We start from the raw sequence: 19,774 nt of genomic DNA on the forward strand, positions 1-19,774 counted from the left end.
AAGTTCAGAAGCTTTTGCTTCTGTTTCTGATTAACTGCAGTGTGTCATGTTGTCAAAACCAGACAAACTGTGGTCAACTATGGCTTGCTTCAAACAAACCAACTTTACATCATGAGTTATGAAAGTTGGATTGTTCCAATCAATGATAATTAGTTAAACCACAGTTTAAGGTTTGGATGCAGGGCTAAGCTGCGGTTAATCAAAACCAGATGCAAAAGAAAAGGGGAGTGTATGCAAGTCTGAGGTTCCCTGTGGGTTGTTTTCACAATTAACCATAGTTTACCTTGACATCCTAATACAGCCATTAAAAGCATCAGGGTTTGAATAGAAAATGTAGGTATCTAGCTGCAATCCACAAGCCAATAAGTCAAGTCTAATGAGACTGAGTACATTCTGAGAAGTTTGGTTTTCAGGTATTTTAAAACAACCATTTCTAATCCCTGAGGTTATGAAAACAAAAATAAGAAATGTGTGGTCAGTGCATAATAAATTGCAGAAGCCAAGAAAGGGTAGAGGAAATTCCCAGTGTCAGGGATCTGCCTTTAATAGCCCCCAGAGCTCTATTTTCTCATGCATGACAGAATAATGTATGCAAAATACATTGATACAGAGTTGTTTCATGTTCCTAATTTAGGCCGGTTTCAGAATTTAGCTTTTGGGATGCAGCGTGAGTGTGTATAGTAAAAATAAGGAAGAAAACAAATCTATGTGAAGAACTAAAAAAAAAAATAGTGAGAAAGCACGTGAAAGGATCTAGGATCTCCACCACAAGCAGTCTGATTGCTATGTGAATTAACAAATAACTGAGGCCCAGGAGAAAGTGTTGGAGAAATGCAACATTATCAGGACCTTGCTTGCACCAAAAGGAAATGCCAGTTTGAAAAATGGGATCCATTACCATGAATATACAAATGCCTATTCATGAAGACAGGAGGGGGAAAACAGGTTTCTCACTCACCTTTTATTCAGCTCTATTTCCTGGTTTTCCCATTTTTCAAACTGGCCTGTCACATCAGCGGGGGCCCGAAGGATGTCCTTCACATTTAAAAAGAACTCCTAAAAGGGGGAGGGAAAGAGCCCACAATCTGAAGTCTTCCTGTTGCAAAGTATACTGTCCAGTTAGCTATTTCAATACTCATATCAGACTCACTTTCAGCCAAGAACAAGATATACCCTGCATCTGCCAAGAAAAGCAACTTTTCTATTACCTGCTGTCAAGCTGATTTTTGTCTATGCTGTGACTTAGCATAATATGATATGACACATTAACAAAAAAAGCTAACGGTGTTTGCGATTAACGAAATTCAAGACCCTTCATCAAGTCTCATGCAAAAACAGGATAATGATGACCTATATCCTGCTTCTCCCCCCCCCCCCACTTTCCATTACAGTCTGAAGCATACCTTTCCAAGAGAGATCTTTTTTTTAACTTCCTACTACTACAAAGTTTCCTGTTGGTTACTATTGTTTTAAGACAATATATATGCGAATATAGGATATATCAACCACACAGAACAGGCTGACCAAGTTGTTTTGAGCAGATTTGGGGATGAGAGAATTGGTGAATGGATACAGGAGCTTTTAAAAATGGTTTGCAAAGCCTAGAATTGTGGGGTGCAGATCTGGTAAGAGATTAATAAAACAACAGGCCAACCTGCTAAACCTGAGCACATACACATATATAGACAGCAGAAGAAAACACCTGGTACATCACATTATTACAACCCAAAAATTGTACAGCGGAAAAACGTGAAGAGGGGAAGTGAACTTACATTCATGAATTTCTCATACTGAATAGCGGACTCCATGGTGTTGTTGGAATAGTCTAGTGTATCCTTCCAGGAATGCATTAGAAAAGCCAGCCGTAATTGCCGAGCTGTTGAGAGTTTTAAAAAGAAAATGGAAAAATGTAGGATGATATGGGACTACGGCAGAAACCATGGTGCCAAAGACAATAGAAAAGAAATTTTCATACATGAAAAAAAATCAGTCAGATTAATCATTAGCTGTTTCAAAAATGATTTAAAAAAATAAAATAATGGAAAGTGTTCCCTCCTTAAATATATATATATATATTTATATCTTACCTGTGTGCTTTTTAAGTGCATCTTTTATTGTAATAAAGTTTTTCAAAGATTTGGACATTTTACAACCAGCAATTGTCAGGTGCCCGGTGTGGAGGAAATAGCGAACCCAGTGATCATTTTCAAAGTATGCCTAAAAACATATGGGGGAAGATCATATAATACAGATATCTAGTAGATTACAGCTGTACAGGGAGGGAGAGAGAAAAACAATGCTCCAATCTCCCATTTACCCAGCCCCACTCCCCCAAAACACTTTTCTCTTCAGTTTGAAACATGATACCACTGTAGGATGAATTATCTACCATTACACATATTATTGATTGAATTATGGACTCCTAACATCAGTATTTTCCAAATTCTGGATACCTTGCCCCCCCTTTTTTTTGCTGTGGATAAAAACTGAAGGCAAAGTGGAGGTACATTTCACTTGGCAGTCAAAAATCTATAAAATATTCTTTCTCAAACAGCAGAAGAGGCTGGGAAGTATTTAAGAGGCTACAGAGTGGAATTTCCCCTTGACTTTATGAGATTGATAGACACTATATGTATGTGTTTTGCAGTAGTTGTGCTTCCATATTTATAATTATTATTTTCCTTAAGCAGCTCTCAGAGAAATAGGCCGGGACCTTCCCTGTGACTCCAAAATAGCCCAGTTAGTAGGCCTCTCATTGCTCCCTTTTCCCAGGGTCAGAACTGTGCTGGAGAGTGGAGAAGGGACCAATGCGTCACTGAACCTCCCTCCTCTGATGGACGCATCAAACAGATAGGCTTCATTTCTCATGGTGCTCCAGCTCACCTCAGAGCAAGCGAGCATTCCTGAATCTAGTCATCACTGCTTCAAACTGCAGCAACACTTTTCTTAACCTTGGGGGGTTAAAGAAGGCAACCTATGCCAAGCAACTGCAACTTCAGCCGAGCCACAAGATTACACCGCTGGAGTGAGGAAACTAGTTTCAACACCACTGCCTCAATCTGAAGATCACATGAAGTTAAGGAAGTTCCTAAATACACACAAAGCACTCCTTTCCCTGCCTCCAACACCACAACAAAGGACCTTCCCATTCTCATCAGAGAAGGTGGCAGCAAATCTATGTAGATAAAGAAAGGAGGTGCAGTTTGGAAGCGATAACCACTTCAGACAATAGGATAAACCTCATAAAGAGAAAGCTAATTTAACTAAGTACAGGTAGGTAGCCGTGTTGGTCTGAGTCGAAGCAAAATAAAAAACATTCCTTCAGTAGCACCTTAAAGACCAACTAAGTTTATATTTTGGTATGAGCTTTCGTGTGCATGCACACTTCTTCAGATACACTAGAAACTTCAGATACACTCTGACACTTCTGTTTCTAGTGTATCTGAAGAAGTGTGCATGCACACGAAAGCTCATACCAAAATATAAACTTAGTTGGTCTTTAAGGTGCTACTGAAGGAATGTTTTTTATTTAACTAAGTAGGTAGTCAGGGGAAGGTGCCATTCTGCCACTACTGAAGGAGGGAGCCTCTAGAATCCAAACCCTTTGACAGAGCAACACCTTCAGATCCTGTATAATGTTTCCGCCATTGTGACCCCAAGACACAGCCCCTGGGTCTCTTTTCCTAGTGATAGTTGCCTTACAAATGGGGCTCTTTTTGTGGCAGTTGCTACTCACTACCACTGCCTCCCAAAGTTAAGACACCATAATGTCAATTATAATTCTATTTTTTGAATCAAAAAGGAATGATGGAAGTTGTTGTCCAAAACATATGGAGGGCACCATGCTGCCTATTCCTGCAATTTACCAGGATTTGCACTTGCCTTCTAGCCCAGAAACCTACTCCCAAGTCTGGTTTCAATAGCAAACACAAACCATAGTTTGTCAGTCTCGATGCAATGGCAAACTATTCTTTGCCTGACTAGGAAGGGAATCACTGTGTGAGAAGAATGTATAAAAGATGTGGACCTGACAAGCTAGGGAAAGAAGTAGTTTGTGCATGAGGGGAGGAGGAAATGCATGACCCCTAGGCTCTACACCCAACCCATTCAGACATCACACCAAGCCATAGTGTAGGAAGCTTCACTATGGTTTTCCATGATGTCTGAATTGTAAAATAAAACAGCAGGAACGCATGAATTTAAAAAGCACTATTGTCTGATATTTACAAGTAGAACTTGAGATAATTTTAAAGTATAGTATCACTTAAAGCCAAGTGTAGCAACAGTAGCACTGTTTTTATTTTCAGTCTGCTTATGTGAACATTTGATAATATTTTTTCCTTTGACAGCCAACAGAGCCTACTTAATTTAATTATTACTTCTGTGCTCTCTGAAGTATTAGTTGGGAAACATCCAACTCAGGTATCAGAGCATGGTAAGAATTAGAACATGGGAGCACCTGCCTCAGATTGTGCCAACTCATTGTCATGATGAGGGAACCGAAGATCAAAGCCTCCTCCATGTATGTCCATAGAATCTCCTAGAATGGACCCGGCCATTGCAGAACATTCAATATGCCATCCTGGACGGCCCTGTTTTGAAATAAAGTAGGTTATTAATGATGTTCAGGAAAGTTCTCCCCAGTTATTGAACCCATTATTGTTCATTAACTGGATTTAATAGTAGATATTTTAATGCAGAACTTCTGTCTTGCAGCTTGAACTTAGTTCTGCATGCTCTGCTGTTGGAGCACTTCAGTTAAGGCAATCTTTGCACTGAATCAATAATCCGGCTTTACAAGGTCAGTGTGCACAAGAAATAGTCAATCAAAAGCTACACTCTAAAAACGACTGATAGAATATCAGTGCATGGCAAAATTCAAGACAAATCATCTTAAAATCACCACTGAGGGAAATTAAATTGTTTTAAAAGAAGTTTTTCAGTATTACTTTGTAGGCAACACATCACATTCTCACCTATGTTTTCATTTCACAATTTTTATCCCCCAGGAGAGGTTCCTAAACTGACTAAATTTAATTGAAAGTAGAGACTCTTGATAAAACCATGAGATTTAGTTTTTAGAGTGTGTGCATGCAAGTGTGTATGTATTAGTCCCAACTGTGGTATCCCATCAGATACACAGTCATTGGGCAGGGGGAATCATCCTCTTTAAATTCTGTGGTTTTACATACGAAGACATAATAAACAATCACCTGTTCCTTAGCAGGTCTTAAATTTAGGTAAATTCAACTTCAGATGAACAACAACACATGATATAGTGTTTAAAAGTAAATGTAAAGGTACCCTTGACCATTAGGTCCAGTCGCGGACGACTCTGGGGTTGCGGCGCTCATCTCGCTCTATAGGCCGAGGGAGCCGGCGTACAGCTTCCGGGTCTTGTGGCCAGCATGACTAAGCTGCTTCTGGCGAACCAGAGCAGTGCACGGAAACTCCGTTTACATATATTACTTAGCACTGGGTAAAACATCAGCTGGAATATGTTTGGTTTTGGGCACCAGATTTCAACAAAAAATAACTCAGTAGAAGGACAGCACAGCTATGAAAAAGGGGCAAGGGCAATAAGCCAGGGGTTCAGGCTCTAACAAAGCAGGATAGAGTGTAGTTATCGTGGGGAGGGGGAGTTTTGACTACAAAAATTACTGGATTAGAGGAGAAAAATAATACAATATGTTGAAAAGCACATTTCAGTGGAAATTTCTACAAGGGAATAATAGATACCCCTGCCAACTATTATTTAAATTTTAGAATCCTATCAGTGCCAATGACTTGATTAGATGCAGAACATTATTAAGAATCAAGAGGCCCCAGGCCATAATGCTTTGGCAGGACATTTAAGTTATCTGTCCTTTATGATGTCAGCCTGCATCTTAAGATACGACCTGTATCCCCATGATTTAAAAGAGTAACGGCAGGAGATGTCTTCAGCGTGGGCTACATATTATGGAATATATTATGGAATATACTTACTTTTAGTCTCCATATAAAACTGTGCATAGAGAGCACAGTAATAGTGGATTCGATGCAAAGATCCTTCTGCATAATCCCCCCTTCCTGGTCTACAGCCAAACCTTATCCCATAAAAACTGGTTCTAGACAACTGGGGACATAGGGCACTAAAGACAAAGAGGGGAAACAACCACTCCCTCCTTCCATGTGAGCACAAGCATTTTCCAACCATGCAGCTGGAATGTTTGATCCAAGTCACAGTCCTTACTTTTCCCCAAGGGGAATCCCACGAAGGCTCGCCTGGTTTGGAGGATTTCCACAAAGCAAAGTCATTTGGAGAATGCTTCTCACTTAAACGATCCACTGAGATACTCAGGTCACCTGTGAAGAACAAGAGGAAGAACATTTGTAACCTTCAGAAAGGAATCTTAAAATTGCATCTGTGTATGCACTGGAAGTTAGGGACCCAGGTGGCGCTGTGGTTAAACCACTGAGCCTAGGGCTTGCTGATCAGAAGGTCGGCAGTTCGAATCCCTGTGACGGGGTGAGCTCCCGTTGCTTGGTCCCAGCTCCTGCCAACCTAGCAGTTCGAAAGCATGTCAAAATGCAAGTAGATAAATAGGAACCGCTACAGCGGGAAGGTAAACGGCGTTTCCATGTGCTGCTCTGGTTTGCCAGAAGCGGCTTTGTCATGCTGGCCACATGACCTGGAAGCTATACGCCGGCTCCCTCGGCCAATAATGCGAGATGAGCGCGCAACCCCAGAGTCGGTCACGACTGGACCTAATGGTCAGGGGTCCCTTTACCTTTACCTTATGCACTGGAAAGCCCCTGACTGACAGTAATATTACCTTCACCCTCTTGAAGTGCTTTTTGATCACCCACAGCTTCAGGAACCAACTTGGCATAGGAGTGTTTCTCAGATGCATCAAATTTCATGGTATCAAAATAGACAGAGCCATTGGACACATAACTAGAAGACAAAAAGCACAATTGTACCAAGTGTTCTAGAGTTTCAGATACTTTACTACTATTGGGTGGAATGCAATGTGTCCTCCATTCACTGTTGCTCTAGCATGAAGTATGTGGTGATCAAGGAGATGTTGGTGCAATTTTTGCTAAAGCCTCTCAATGAAGCCCTCATCATCCCTGAAAAACTGTTTTGAAGTGCTCCCCAACCTTCTAGAACAGATTTTCAGGAGGAGGTGGGACCTGCAAAGAGGAGGGTGAAATTGGCCAGAAGAAGAAGAAAGTGTGACACCTTATCCATTAGTGGATACATTTCACCAGTTGGATAGGAACTACTGTATTTAAAGGTGAATTTCTTCTGCTGCTTTCCACGATGGGCAAGTTCAATGGGATTTACTCGAAGTATGCTGGATGGGAGACTACTAATGATTTTGGAAGCTCTAGTAACACAAAACATGTAGAAACATCATCTTTGAGACTGCCCAAAAATAAAATGGCTTTCCATTAGGCCACCCATCATATGGCCTTGTTGTGCCTTCAGATCTGATGGCAAAGGTTTAATTAGAACAGAATTTGGGCTGCTTACATGTGAAGCACACATAGAGCTGCATGTGATGATTTTCTTTTGATTTACATTACACGTAAAATGTGAGACAAATCTATACGCACCCATATCCATTATCTACAATCCTTTGGACAAAGTCCACAATTTCTGGTACATATTCACTAACACGTGTTAAGACATCTGGAGGTAATACCTAGAAGCAAGCAAACAAAATAATATATATGCTCCGTTTAACAACCCTTCTTGTACCAGACTCTCTCAACATCTTTCCTTTGCAATTAGTTCTATATTTGTATATAAAAAACTAGGCAAGTGGCAAAATTAACAGGGACTTGTTGAAGAGATTTGCTGAATGCTCCTGAGATTTATCTTATGCCCAATAAGACCAGAGCTTTAATTGTAGTGGCACCTTCCCTTTGGGTTGCGCTTCCAATGAACATTAAAGTATAGGTGTTCAGGGGCCTGCTTAAACTCATGGGCAGGTTTCAACTGAGTCCTATCAGTGGAAGCCATGAGCAATAATGTCTGCTTACACCAGGCATCCCCAAACCTGGCTCTCCAGATGTTTTGGGACTACAATTCCCACCATCCCTGACCACTTGTCCTGTTAGCTAAGGATGATGGGAGTTGTAGTCCCAAAACATCTGGAGGGCCGAGTTTGGGAATGACTGGCTTACACAATGGGGCTTTCCCTCATTCTCCTGCCCTTGTGTGCTCCCTTTATGGTACAATGTACTTATGCTTATATTTTGAAATATAACTTACTTGGAAACCTTTTTTAGGTAACAAGCAACTAATACAGTAAGTCCTATTACTATTATTAGCAAATTAAATAAACAAGCATACACACTAATGGGCAGAAACGGAACACAGAAGCCCAGCCTTTCTAGGCATCTGCTCTAACTAACCATACTGAAAGCATATCTGCAGTTTCCAAGAGCTCAGCATGAAACATAATCTGTAAGGTTAGAAAGGCATGATCATTGCTCTAACTGCTGATGAAAGGAAAATCAGTCTTGATTTGTGTCTTGGCATGGTTCTAGCTTCCTAGGTATGAAGAACAATTTTATGTACCTTGAAACACAGTGCTAGGGAGAGCCCTAACCAGACTGCCAGCAAAAAAGTATTAGTGTGTCATCTTGATAAATCAATATATATCTGTGAAGCCATTAATTATAAACAAGCTTTATAAGTTTGCTTTCTAGGCCTTCCAAGAGAGGGAAACTATAATAAATAAGTACCAACAACACTAGATTTCCATGGGCTTTTACATTTTGCTGAATCAATGTGCATACTTACATTGAGAGCTGCCATATCTTTATGATATTCCTCTTCCCAGAATTTGGGGAGCTTTGAAAATATAGAATTGTCAGTCACCTGACTGCCCAACCTAGTGTCCAGCCACTCAGAGAGTATATCTTTTGCTTCTTGCAATAGCACCTGGAAATAAGTTATAGATCTATATATAAAACACATAATTATCAGCAATACACACTTATTCAAGATAAAGCCTAGAGTGTTCTTTATTGTGATTAAATAATATAATTTATTTGGGCCAGGATCCAAAGCTTGAGTGCATGTTGCCAGTTTTTCCACCTGGAGACAACCTATCATACTTCTTGGAAAGCTACTCCCAAAGATTCCAGACCTTAGAAGATACTTTGTAGGGGAACAAGCAAGGGGTGGCTGGAAAAAAAAATACAGTGGTACCTCTACTTACGAATGTTTCTACTTACAAACGGAGCTTCGTCCGCTATCTTGGATGCGATTTAGATAGGATTTTTTTGAATTTTTAGATAGGGTTGCTTCGACTTACAAATTTTTTTCTCCCAATGCATTTCTATGGGATTCGACTTACAATTTTTTTCGACTTACGAATGTGCGTTCGGAACGCATTAAATTCGTAAGTCGGGGTACCACTGTACTGTGAATTCATAGAAGAGTGCATGTGACTTTTTGGATCTATGCTCTGAGCAGTAATATATTCATCAAGGGTGGCTAACCCAGTCTGGGGATCTGCCCCCACCTGATCAGGAAGGACTTTGCCTGCTCTTTAACAGTAAAATGCAGCATTTACACACACACACACACACACACACTTTTAGCACTGGGGTGGAAGTGCTACCTTTTACTCTTAAAATAATAGGCAGTGTGTTTTCTCTCCAATCTTAGTGCCGTGGTGTTTAGCAGTAATATATTGGGAAATAAATTTCCCCTATCTGTTCTTGAATGATCCACTCAAAAGCAGGAATATGGCTCTTTAAAACCACTCCTACCCCAGCACTAGACAGGGAAGCACTGGAAATGCTGAGACAGACAGTGTGTGTGTTTGTACACATGCACATGTCTGGTGTGTGTGTGTGTGTGTGTGTGTGTGCGTGAATGAGTGCATATATACATGCCTCTGCTGCCATGGGACCCTCAAAGATGTGCCTGTCAATAAGATCCTTGGGCCAAAAAAGTTAAGTCACTCCAATGTAACTAAATAATTATGTAACCTCACAGATATAAATGGTTTCAATGAAGCAAAGTCCCATTCTAAAATATTAAATGAAGTCAAGGATACTATTTAATTTGCTTAAGGGCACAACAGCCGCTCAGTACAGACCTCAGCATGTTTGCTGACTTGACCTTCAGAGTGTTTATTTTTCAGTGCACTTTCTAGAGGTTCCACAGCAGCCTTCACTGCACTCTGAATCCTTTCCAGCATCTGTTTCTTATCAGGGTCAGTGGTCTCTTGTAGCTTAGCTGCAAAAGGCTGATTTAATAAACATGAATGAAATATACATAAAACCACACTGAAGGCAACAAATAAGCATCACTTAATAAAATCAGAGCCATCTTATAAAATATTCCTTAGAAGTTTTCTTGTGTTTAATTTTCAGCAAAATCTCCAGAGTAAAGCAGTAACAAATATCTGCAGGATAGAGTTTCAAAATTAAAATGGAATGTAGACATGCTATAGTTAGGAGGGTCATTACCAGGCATTTTCATGGGTAGCAACCATATTAAAGATGAGGACATTCCCCTTCCAGACTTAAAGACAACAAATCCCACTGCAGGAAAAACCTAGCGTTCTGGTCCCCAATATTACACAAATTTTAAAAATTAACACATCTTTATTTAAACATAACATTCTGCTTTCATAATCCATTTTTCAGAAGAATTTGGAATCTTATAGGCAATTATAAAAAGTCACAGGATATGAAAGAATGGAAATATTTGCTCAAATTTCATAGATATAGGACAGCATTCTCAACGGCCAGGTTAAACTCTTTGCCATCAGCAGTTATGGAAGACAAGTTTACTGGGTTGCCTTGTCACCTGAGTGTTTGTCCTTGTGACAGCAGCTCAGTTGAAACATTAGCCCACATTCTCCTATGTTGCATTTTTAAAGCAATATAAAAATAACATACTGGGGAGATAAAAATGGGACCCTACTGATGGGATAATAAGAACCACATCTTATATCTGGCAAGTTTCCATTTTATCTCTTCACTACATTCTCTACACTTGGGGAACACAGATGAATTTTATAATCTTTATTTTAATGGCAGATTGCAGAAAAATATAGACAAGTTCCTTGCTGCAGCCATCAAAACTATGTCCACTATGATGAAAGGGAGGATGAGTGCTGAGTCAAAATTGTCTCTCTTTGATTATTATTTTGTTACACTATTTTGAAAGACACCATTTGTGTGCATGCATCTTGTGCTCCCCACCCCTTTCCAATTTCCTCTTTTTTGTTATGGTTGTATTGATGACCATCCACTGTATTTGATGCTTCTGGTTTGCAGATCAAATAAAGTAAATGTGTTTGATTGCCAGTAGGGAGAAAAGTAGCAGCAAAAAGTATTCTCAGGAAAGGTGATAAGGCTAGGACACTAAAGCTTGGTGTCTCTCTCCAAACTGGTTTTGGCAGACACAACTAAGGTGTCCACTTCCATGGGGGGAGGTTATGATTGGATGTGGGAAATGCCAATGAACTGAAGTTAGTCCCAGTGACAGGATGAAGGCAATGTGCTGGAAATGGGAGCAGCCAAGGTATGTAATGCTCTGGTTGTCCCCAGCAGAAGCGACACTGCTTCCAAGTGTGAACAAGTCTTTGGAGTCTTGCAGGACTCTTGAGGATTTCAGCCCTGCTAGGAACAGAGAGTGGTGGCTTCATATAAAGAGTGTGCGTGTGGCCAATGATGGAACAGAGTCTGAAGAGAGGGACAAAAAGAAAAAAGAAGAAGGGCCAAGCAGCTGGCTGATTCCTCCTCTGATCCAAGGTGTTGGCAGACACCGAAGCAGTCTCCTGCCTACATGAAGTATGGAAGAGAACGGTCAAGGAGCTCACCTCAGAGGCAATCTGGACATCTTCAAGTAGCTGTGCTGCTGATGGCTGCTTCTCTGTGTATTTTTCAAAAAGATAGTTTTGCCTTGCTCTTTTTATGATCTGTAACACAAAAGTTAAAAGATGTTTAGGAAGCACATACAGTGTATACAATTTGAAGATTAAAATTAGAACTGGTGTTCATCTTACAGAACATTCCCAAAGTTCCAAAAAAAGGGGGGGGGGCAAGAACTGACACAAAGCCTCAGCCCATTTGTCCATATTTGCCCAATTATCTTGCCTCTGTATTTCTCTCCTCTCCTCTCCTCTCCTCACTGTCTCTCCAACCCTCTTCTTCTGAAAATTAGATGGTAAGCTTCTTGGGATGGGGATCTGTCTTTTTGCTATGTTACTATGTAAAGGCATTTTGTACATTGATGGCATTGTATGAATTAAGAAGTGAATTAAGAATTAAGATGAAAGAAGAAGAATAGGGAAGCTTTTAATGTTTAACAGACCATTGTATTTTAATATTTTGTTGGAAGCCGCCCAGAGTGGCTGGGGAAACCCAGCCAGATGGGTGGGGTATAAATAAATTATTATTATTATTATTATTAACCTCAAAGAGAAAGTATTTGACTTATTGGTGGGATAGACATTTAAATTAGATTAAAAACTAAGTTAAATAATCTCATCTGTTAGTCTCATTCCTGAAGCTAATAAAATGACAGCACTTTGGAATTACCTTGTCATCTATATCTGTGATATTCATACAGTAGAAGACATCGTATTTGAAATAGTCTTTCAAAACTCTTCTCAGGATATCAAATGAGATGTATGATCTACAATAATTCAAAAGACAAATTGATTTTGAAACCTCAGGAGCATTTACATGTGCCCACTATATTCATGAAGCATCACATTATATTTTTGCTTTTGAAAAGTAATGAACTGTTTTCACTGCATACAAAATTAATACCGGGGTATGTGGTGAAGAAAGGCGACACATAGCAGTCCTGGCTTTCAGCTTGCATTGTCCTGCTACCCACAATTCATTCAGATATTTGAACAAATCATTTAGAGCTTTCCTTTAAAAACCCAAATAATTTGGCATTCATTTTTATGTTATTTCAAAGCAATGCCATTATCTGTATTTGTATCATAAAGTGGGATAAGTATATGAAGTTGTTATGAGAAGCTAAATATTAATTAGAAAGGACCAAACTAGAGATGATGAAGAAAATCATGATCAGGATCTCTGATAGTTAAATTGTGGGGCCTGGAGTGGGGAAGAATTTGATCAGGACTGCTGCACTGAGGTGGGGGATGATGAGATTAAAACATATGTGCATATCTTTGCTCTCTGCCATAAGTCAAACAGTAGCTTCAGAGCAATTTCAGTTGGGGGGAAAAAGCACAGGATGAAAGATCTAGACACTTTCCCCTCTAGAACCATAGTCCTGATCACAACCATATTCACTTTAAACGAACAAGAAACATCCTGGTTATGGCCCTCCAACAGCATTAATTGGTGCCAATAAGTAAAAAAGAAGGTTTATTCCTAAACTTTGGATTTTTTAGAGATTTTATAAAGATGGCAATATTAGTTTGATGTAACAAATTCATTTATAGCTATGCTCTTCAACTGCCCAAGGCACTTGCTACCCAGACACAGCCATACCTTGCATGCCCCATGTGGGAGGCATCATACACTGTTGGACCACAGCAATACCATTTCACCCTGTTGCCATCTTGGGGCTGAAACACATCCTTAGGAGGAAAAGGAGACATAGTAGTTAGAAGCACCCAAATTTGTACAGGCAGAGTTCCACAGGAAAAGCAGTTCAGAAACCATGAGCTTGCTACTAACTCCACTATGCAAAAGACAGCACTTGGAAAAGACAAATTAAAAAATGTACCTTATTGCGAGTGAGACTGTTGTATAGGCAGAGTTTGGGTAATGTTGTTCCTTGGGGTGGAGACCAGGGAGGCTGAGTACGCTTGTTTTTACCTAGAAAGGATTTAGAAATTTAGTAATAATTTTCCAAGAAAAACAAATCTAGAAAGGGTATTCTGAGCTTCCTTGCTATAAAAGTCTATGTCATTAGCTCAGAAGGAATACTAGAATAATATCCAATTTGAAAAACAACACCACGTTTTTGATGCAGAGTACATCATGACATTGTTGATGCCACTTTTCTTTCTTTCAGAAAGTGACAGCAACTCTCAGGGCTCTGATTCAGTGCACTTACTCCTACAAGAACTCCTGCTTCAGCAAAATGTGAAAACATCCTCCTCACCTCCCAAATATCGCATGCACATGCTGTTCTTGCAACTTTTAGGGAGTCTAAAAAAGAGTGATAAGCTCCTACACTGAGAAGAAATTGAACTGCTTTACGACAGAGCAAAAAACTTCTTGAATATAGTCACCAAGCTATGATGTTGACATAAAACTCGCAGATATCTAGAAAATGTGGGCAGGATTCAGCTAATGAGTCCCGTCAGTGGAAGCCTGTGCAAGGACGTCCACTTACACAAGGGGTCTCATTCCACACCACACCCTGCTCTCACACCCCATGAAATTGGGTCAGCTGTAGCATGCAGCAAAGTGGGGTGGGAATAATTCCATTTGGCAAGCTGAAATGCTTGCAAAACCTTGAATTCCTCCCTGAATAGCATGAACAATGTATATATACCCCACACCACCTCATCTACATGAATTTATATTTGTGATCCTATGCATGTTTTCTCAGGAATATGTCCCAGTAAGAATCCACTGAATTGTAGCCTTAATTAAGTTCTTTCCTAGAGTGTTCCAAAATCAACACTTTGACTATGTGAATGTCTCTTTGCACTGCATCTACAAAAAGTATATGTGCTATACTTAAAACAGGAAAACTTCAACAAGGCCGTTTCATGAAGAAAACATATGATTCAGAATGCATTAATAAGTTTGATGCAGGACACAGAATAATACCCTAATCAGCATCAGGGGGGAAAATGACACATGTATGTACGGCATACAAGTAGTAAATAATTTCTCCACAGGTTTCATTTTATCTGCAATTCCCTCTGCCCTGCCTCAATCATGAAGAGGGCAATAGGGGAGTCCCATTTAAAGAAGAAAAGGGGTGTACAAGTGAAAAGAGCTGAACCCTCTCCCTCCTATAGCTTATGTCAGGACTGGGCAGATGGTAGATAGAGATTTAGTGGTAGAACACTGGGCAATTTGCTATAGGATGACAATAATTTGTGATTCCCAGTTACAGTGGTACCTCTGGTTAAGAACTTAATTCATTCCGGAGGTCTGTTCTTATCCTGAAACTGTTCTTAACCTGAAGCACCACTTTAGCTAATGGGGCCTCCTGCTGCCGTTGCGCCGCCGGAGCACAATTTCTGTTCTCATCCTGAAGCAAGATTCTTAACTTGAGGTACTATTTCTGGGTTAGCAGTTTGTAACCTGAAGCGTTTGTAACCCGAGGTACCCCTGTATTTCCATTTGGCAACCAGAAAAACATGTCTTTCTCACTTAAATAAGGCTTCACTATGGAAATAATTGATTTAAGGTTGAGTTTAAAGAACATACACAAAGCAATTTAATTCTGCCCTTTTGGTTGCTTTTTAAACACACACACATAGAATTAAGGATGGCCACCAAGGAGGTTAATTTCTAAAAGATTAAACCAACACACAGAATCAAAACTTGCTCCAGAAGACTCCAGATAAGAAGGCTGAAAGAAGAATGCGTAAACCACAATATGATATCCTTAACCACAAATCATACAACAATCTACCCAAACCATTCATTCAGGCAAATCAAAAGGCACTTTCAAATATTCCTGCCAGAAACAACAGCTATCATTCTAATCACTTCCACTGTGTTCACCATTATGTGACACACCTTCAAAATGACACCAAATAAAACCAACAGTAGTTCCTATCTTCTGCTTAAAGGTTTAAAACATTTATTTTATCTTGGTTTGTTGCATTTTTATTTTTAGTTCCAAGTACAATACTTATCTGCACTTCTAAACACCACACTGATCTCTTCTGTTTTCAGACTCTATCTACGGAGCTGAAAGTATTTCAAATGCTAATAAAATGCACTACCACCTCAACAAAAGTATGAAGATGCTTGCTCAGTGAGGTGTTTATAGTTCTCCCAGTTCACCCTCTTGTGTCCCTGGTGAAAAATGCCAACGTTCCACTAAACAAATTGAAAAGGCACACTCTTGACAATGACCATCTGAGTATATTCTGAGGGAAACAATGTATTTGAAATACACCTGGATGAGTCTTCCATAGTACAGAGCTCAACTGAACACCTGAGGAAATATAAGGAAGATAGAATTGACAGGGCTTTCTGGAAGGTATGAAAGCAGCCACTAACAATACTTGCGTATATTCGTGTTTGTCATTACAGAGGAAACTCTCACATAACGTAACAAAGTCTCTTTTCCTTTCTTGTTCTCTGACACTATTAGAGCACTGCATGGATTCAACCAATGGCTTCAAGTTGCAAGAAAGAAGATTCTGACTAAACATAAGGAAGAGCTTTCTGGCAGTAAGAGTTGTTCGACGGTGGAATGGGCTTTCTCCTTCATTTGAGATTTTAAAGCAGAGGTTGGATGACCATCTATCATGGATGCTTTAGTTGAGGTTCCTGCATTTCAGGGGGTTGGACTAGATAACTCTTGGGGTCCCTTCCAACTCTAAAATTCTATGATAAGAATGGGGAAAACTGTGGCCTGCCAGGATACTACTCTCATCAACCCTGGCCACCATGGCCAATGAGGAGTGATAATGGGAGCCGAAGTTCAAAAATAAGGCCACAGGTTTCCTATTTCTTATCTACCCTGTTTCTCATATTTTAAGACATACCCATAAAATAAGCCATAGCAGGATTTTTAAGCATTCAAGGAATATAAGCCATACCCCGAAAATAAGACATAGTGATAGGTGCAGCAGCAATGCCAGCCGCAGCAGGAGGAGGAGGAAAAAAATAAGACATCCCTTGAAAATAAGCCATAGTGTGTTTTTTTGAGGAAAAAATAAATATAAGACATGTCTTATAATATGAGAAACACGGTAGGGTCCTTGGAGGGCAATCTGTAGCCAAATGCTGTAGCCAAACACACCAGCACTAAAAACAAGACTGCAGGTGCCATTTTGAACATGGGTTTGCAATCAAGAGAAAACCTTAAGTTTAGCCTCTGACAATTCATGTCCACAGATGAACTTAAGAGACTGCCCCTTTTCCCTATTTGTGTCAAATAAGCAGTTTTACCAGTTGCATTTTACCAGATGCCTCTTCAGTCAAGGCTGATTAACAAAATCCATCTTTTAGTATGGCAGCACCTAGACTTTGGAACTTCCTGCCTATTGACAACAGACAGGTCCTTGGGCTGTACTATTTCCAGCATCTACCAAAAGCATATTTGTTCCGGCAAGACTGAGACTGGGAGGGTGCAGTGTGAGCCATGAAATTCACAAGGTAACTTTGGGCTGGTCACACCTTCTTAGTCTAACCTACATCACAAGGTTGTTGTAAGGATTAAACAGAGGGGAGGAGAGAAACTTTTATACCACCCTGAACTTATTGGCAGAAAAATAGGATTTAAATGTAATAAATAATATTTTAAATAAGAAAGAAACAGAGCCTGATTATTTGTTGCAATGACCCAGAAGTCTATGGCTATCAAATGTAGGAGCTTTTAAAAAATAAATAAATAAAATCACATAATATTCTTGGATAGGAATTTTTTTTCATATATAAAGACAGCCATTAACTTGCTGCCCACTAGCCCCTGCCATTACTCACTTGTTTGGAGTTTACAGGAGTCATGCTTTTCTCTGCTGTCATCATAAATTGCTTCTATGTGCCTGTACCAACGAACCACATGGAAATGCTGGTCCACAGGTGGGCCCGAAAGCTGCCTGAAAGCTTCCACATCTGCATGTGAAAATGTGAACCCCTGGATATAGCTACGAGTGCTGAGGTACTCATTCAGAGCTTTCAACCTGGCTTCCTCTTCACTAATGCTCAGAATACAATTGTAGTCAGAAGCTGTAAAGACAGAGGCAGATGACAAGCAGTCAGATACCATGCTTTAAAAGCACCCAGTAATAAAGCAACCCTCACAGCCCAGATGGGGAGGGTAGCTAGGCACATTAAGGGGTTAATGGTGCAGTAGCAGCCAGGCCATATTGCACCAAATACTCGAGTAGCCCAAATAGGGGAAATAAGACAAACAAACAAAAAAAGCATTCTATGCAGAGAAAGAAAAAGCAGCAAACATGATAAAGGCAGGAGGATTTTAGTCTTGTAAATAGTTGCTTGCTAACTGAGTAACCTGTGGGTTCTACATTGCCTCCAGGCAACCAAGCAGGGAAATATATAAGGATCACAGGTATGCATGGGGTAGTGGGCTCAAAACTTTGTATACAGCAAGACTGGAATATCTGTTGTAAAAAAAATAAAAATTGGGTGGTTCATAAAGACTTGTTTCCACATATACACTATAAAGCCATGTTCTCTCAATTGTCAGATTACAGGAAATCCTAATTTAACTCTCAAATATACAGATATCACTACTCCAGAGTTGGAACAGGAGAACTGAGCATTGTAGGCAAAGAAAAGTCCAGGCTGAGGCTCAGAAGAGGCTGCATCACCCTCTGGCTGAAGATCCCGCCCAGGAAATAATTTTCATATTGTTGAGCAACTTAAGGGAGAACTGCTCCACCTTTTGGTGAAATTTACAATTGGAAAGAACATGTACTTGTTGGGAATTGTAATGCACTTACGCCATTAAAGTCTTTAATCACTTGCTTTGTCACCACTGGTAGCCAGGCATTCCACATAAACAAAAGCATAGAATTCCTTCCAGGCAAGTGACTGGGCTGTCCAAGCGGGGACAGAAGGTTCTGCCTCGACAGCCCAAATTGCTTCCATACTTGTTGCAGAAGAAGCCACTTCCACAATATGACAACTGATATTGGGTTGGCAAAGCAGGGACAGAGCACTTTGTTTCACCAGCCTAAGAGCAAACTGGGCTAACAAAGTGGAATATTCTAGCCCTTCCATTCTCTGACAGTGTGGTCAAACACCTCCTGCATTGACTCCAGCAGTGCCTGCTGTTTTCATTTGCCCACACTGCTCCCCTGGGGAGATAAAAATGGGGGTTGCGGCTAAAGCCCAGATCAGAAGGTGCATCGCTGCAACAAAGCACACCAATACATGTTAAAATGGGGAAAGGTGAACCTGAATCCTCTTCCTATTAAGGAGGGAAGAAAAACAGAGCAACCAGGGGGGCAGGGGAGGAGGAGAAAGTGCAGAGTTAAATGCTTCTGGGCTGCAAACTTCTTTATTAGCCAGTTTTTTCACTCATAGATGGGCTCCTCTGATGAGTAAAAAGCAGGCAGGTAATTTTTTAAACTGTCTAGTTAACTAAAACCTCAGGAGTTGACTTACAAGGCTGACTTACAAGTAGGTGTTACCATGTTAAAATCTGATTGTATATCAGATTGCATTCCACTCCTGCCACCTAATAAACAATAGAGATGAAGGAAGCAGCTATGCAAACCCTTAGGAATTCAATTTCACCATTATTTCTGGCTAGGTAGAAAGAAAAGTGCAGTATTTCTTGCTACAATTTCTATTGTCAGCCTGGGCCCCAAGGCGAACTTTTAGGCATAGAATGAAGCCTAGTGCTTTTAATACACTGGCTCAGCTGTTTATACTTTAAAACAAACTATGTGGCTAGTGAAAGCAATCAGGATATATATCCTGGTAAAACAATGTAGCTAATATTAGACAATCACAAATTGTTTCTCATGTTAATGTGTGCCAACCAACTGGGCTGGTGGTGAGGGGATAAGAAACTGAAGAGAGAACTTAAAAGGTTAACAAAAAGTCAATGCCTGTGATACAGTAGCAAGACAGACCATGCAGAAAA

General features: G+C 40.1%; 1 protein-coding gene across 2 annotated transcripts in view; it reads right to left on the reverse strand.

The window, feature by feature from the left end:
* Window positions 1–19,774, reverse strand: part of CARS1 (cysteinyl-tRNA synthetase 1) — a 34,764-nt gene that overhangs the window by 10,019 nt on the left and 4,971 nt on the right. Inside the window, exons 2-15 of one of the 2 annotated variants that reach the window (XM_035120836.3) lie at window positions 17,641–17,886; window positions 13,739–13,830; window positions 13,501–13,589; window positions 12,565–12,661; window positions 11,844–11,942; window positions 10,110–10,259; window positions 8,801–8,941; window positions 7,606–7,694; window positions 6,819–6,940; window positions 6,236–6,348; window positions 4,464–4,592; window positions 2,088–2,217; window positions 1,773–1,876; window positions 959–1,056 (exon numbers count right to left, since the gene is read on the reverse strand). In XM_035120836.3, coding sequence (XP_034976727.2) covers window positions 959–1,056; window positions 1,773–1,876; window positions 2,088–2,217; window positions 4,464–4,592; window positions 6,236–6,348; window positions 6,819–6,940; window positions 7,606–7,694; window positions 8,801–8,941; window positions 10,110–10,259; window positions 11,844–11,942; window positions 12,565–12,661; window positions 13,501–13,589; window positions 13,739–13,830; window positions 17,641–17,886 — 1,699 coding nt within the window. The remainder of the gene's footprint in view (window positions 1–958; window positions 1,057–1,772; window positions 1,877–2,087; window positions 2,218–4,463; window positions 4,593–6,235; window positions 6,349–6,818; window positions 6,941–7,605; window positions 7,695–8,800; window positions 8,942–10,109; window positions 10,260–11,843; window positions 11,943–12,564; window positions 12,662–13,500; window positions 13,590–13,738; window positions 13,831–17,640; window positions 17,887–19,774) is intronic. The other variant, XM_035120845.3, reaches the window with a different exon arrangement.

This window comes from Zootoca vivipara, chromosome 1 (assembly GCF_965207765.1).
Source record: "Zootoca vivipara chromosome 1, rZooViv2.hap1.1, whole genome shotgun sequence".
In the NCBI taxonomy this organism is placed as follows: Eukaryota; Metazoa; Chordata; class Lepidosauria; order Squamata; family Lacertidae; genus Zootoca; species Zootoca vivipara.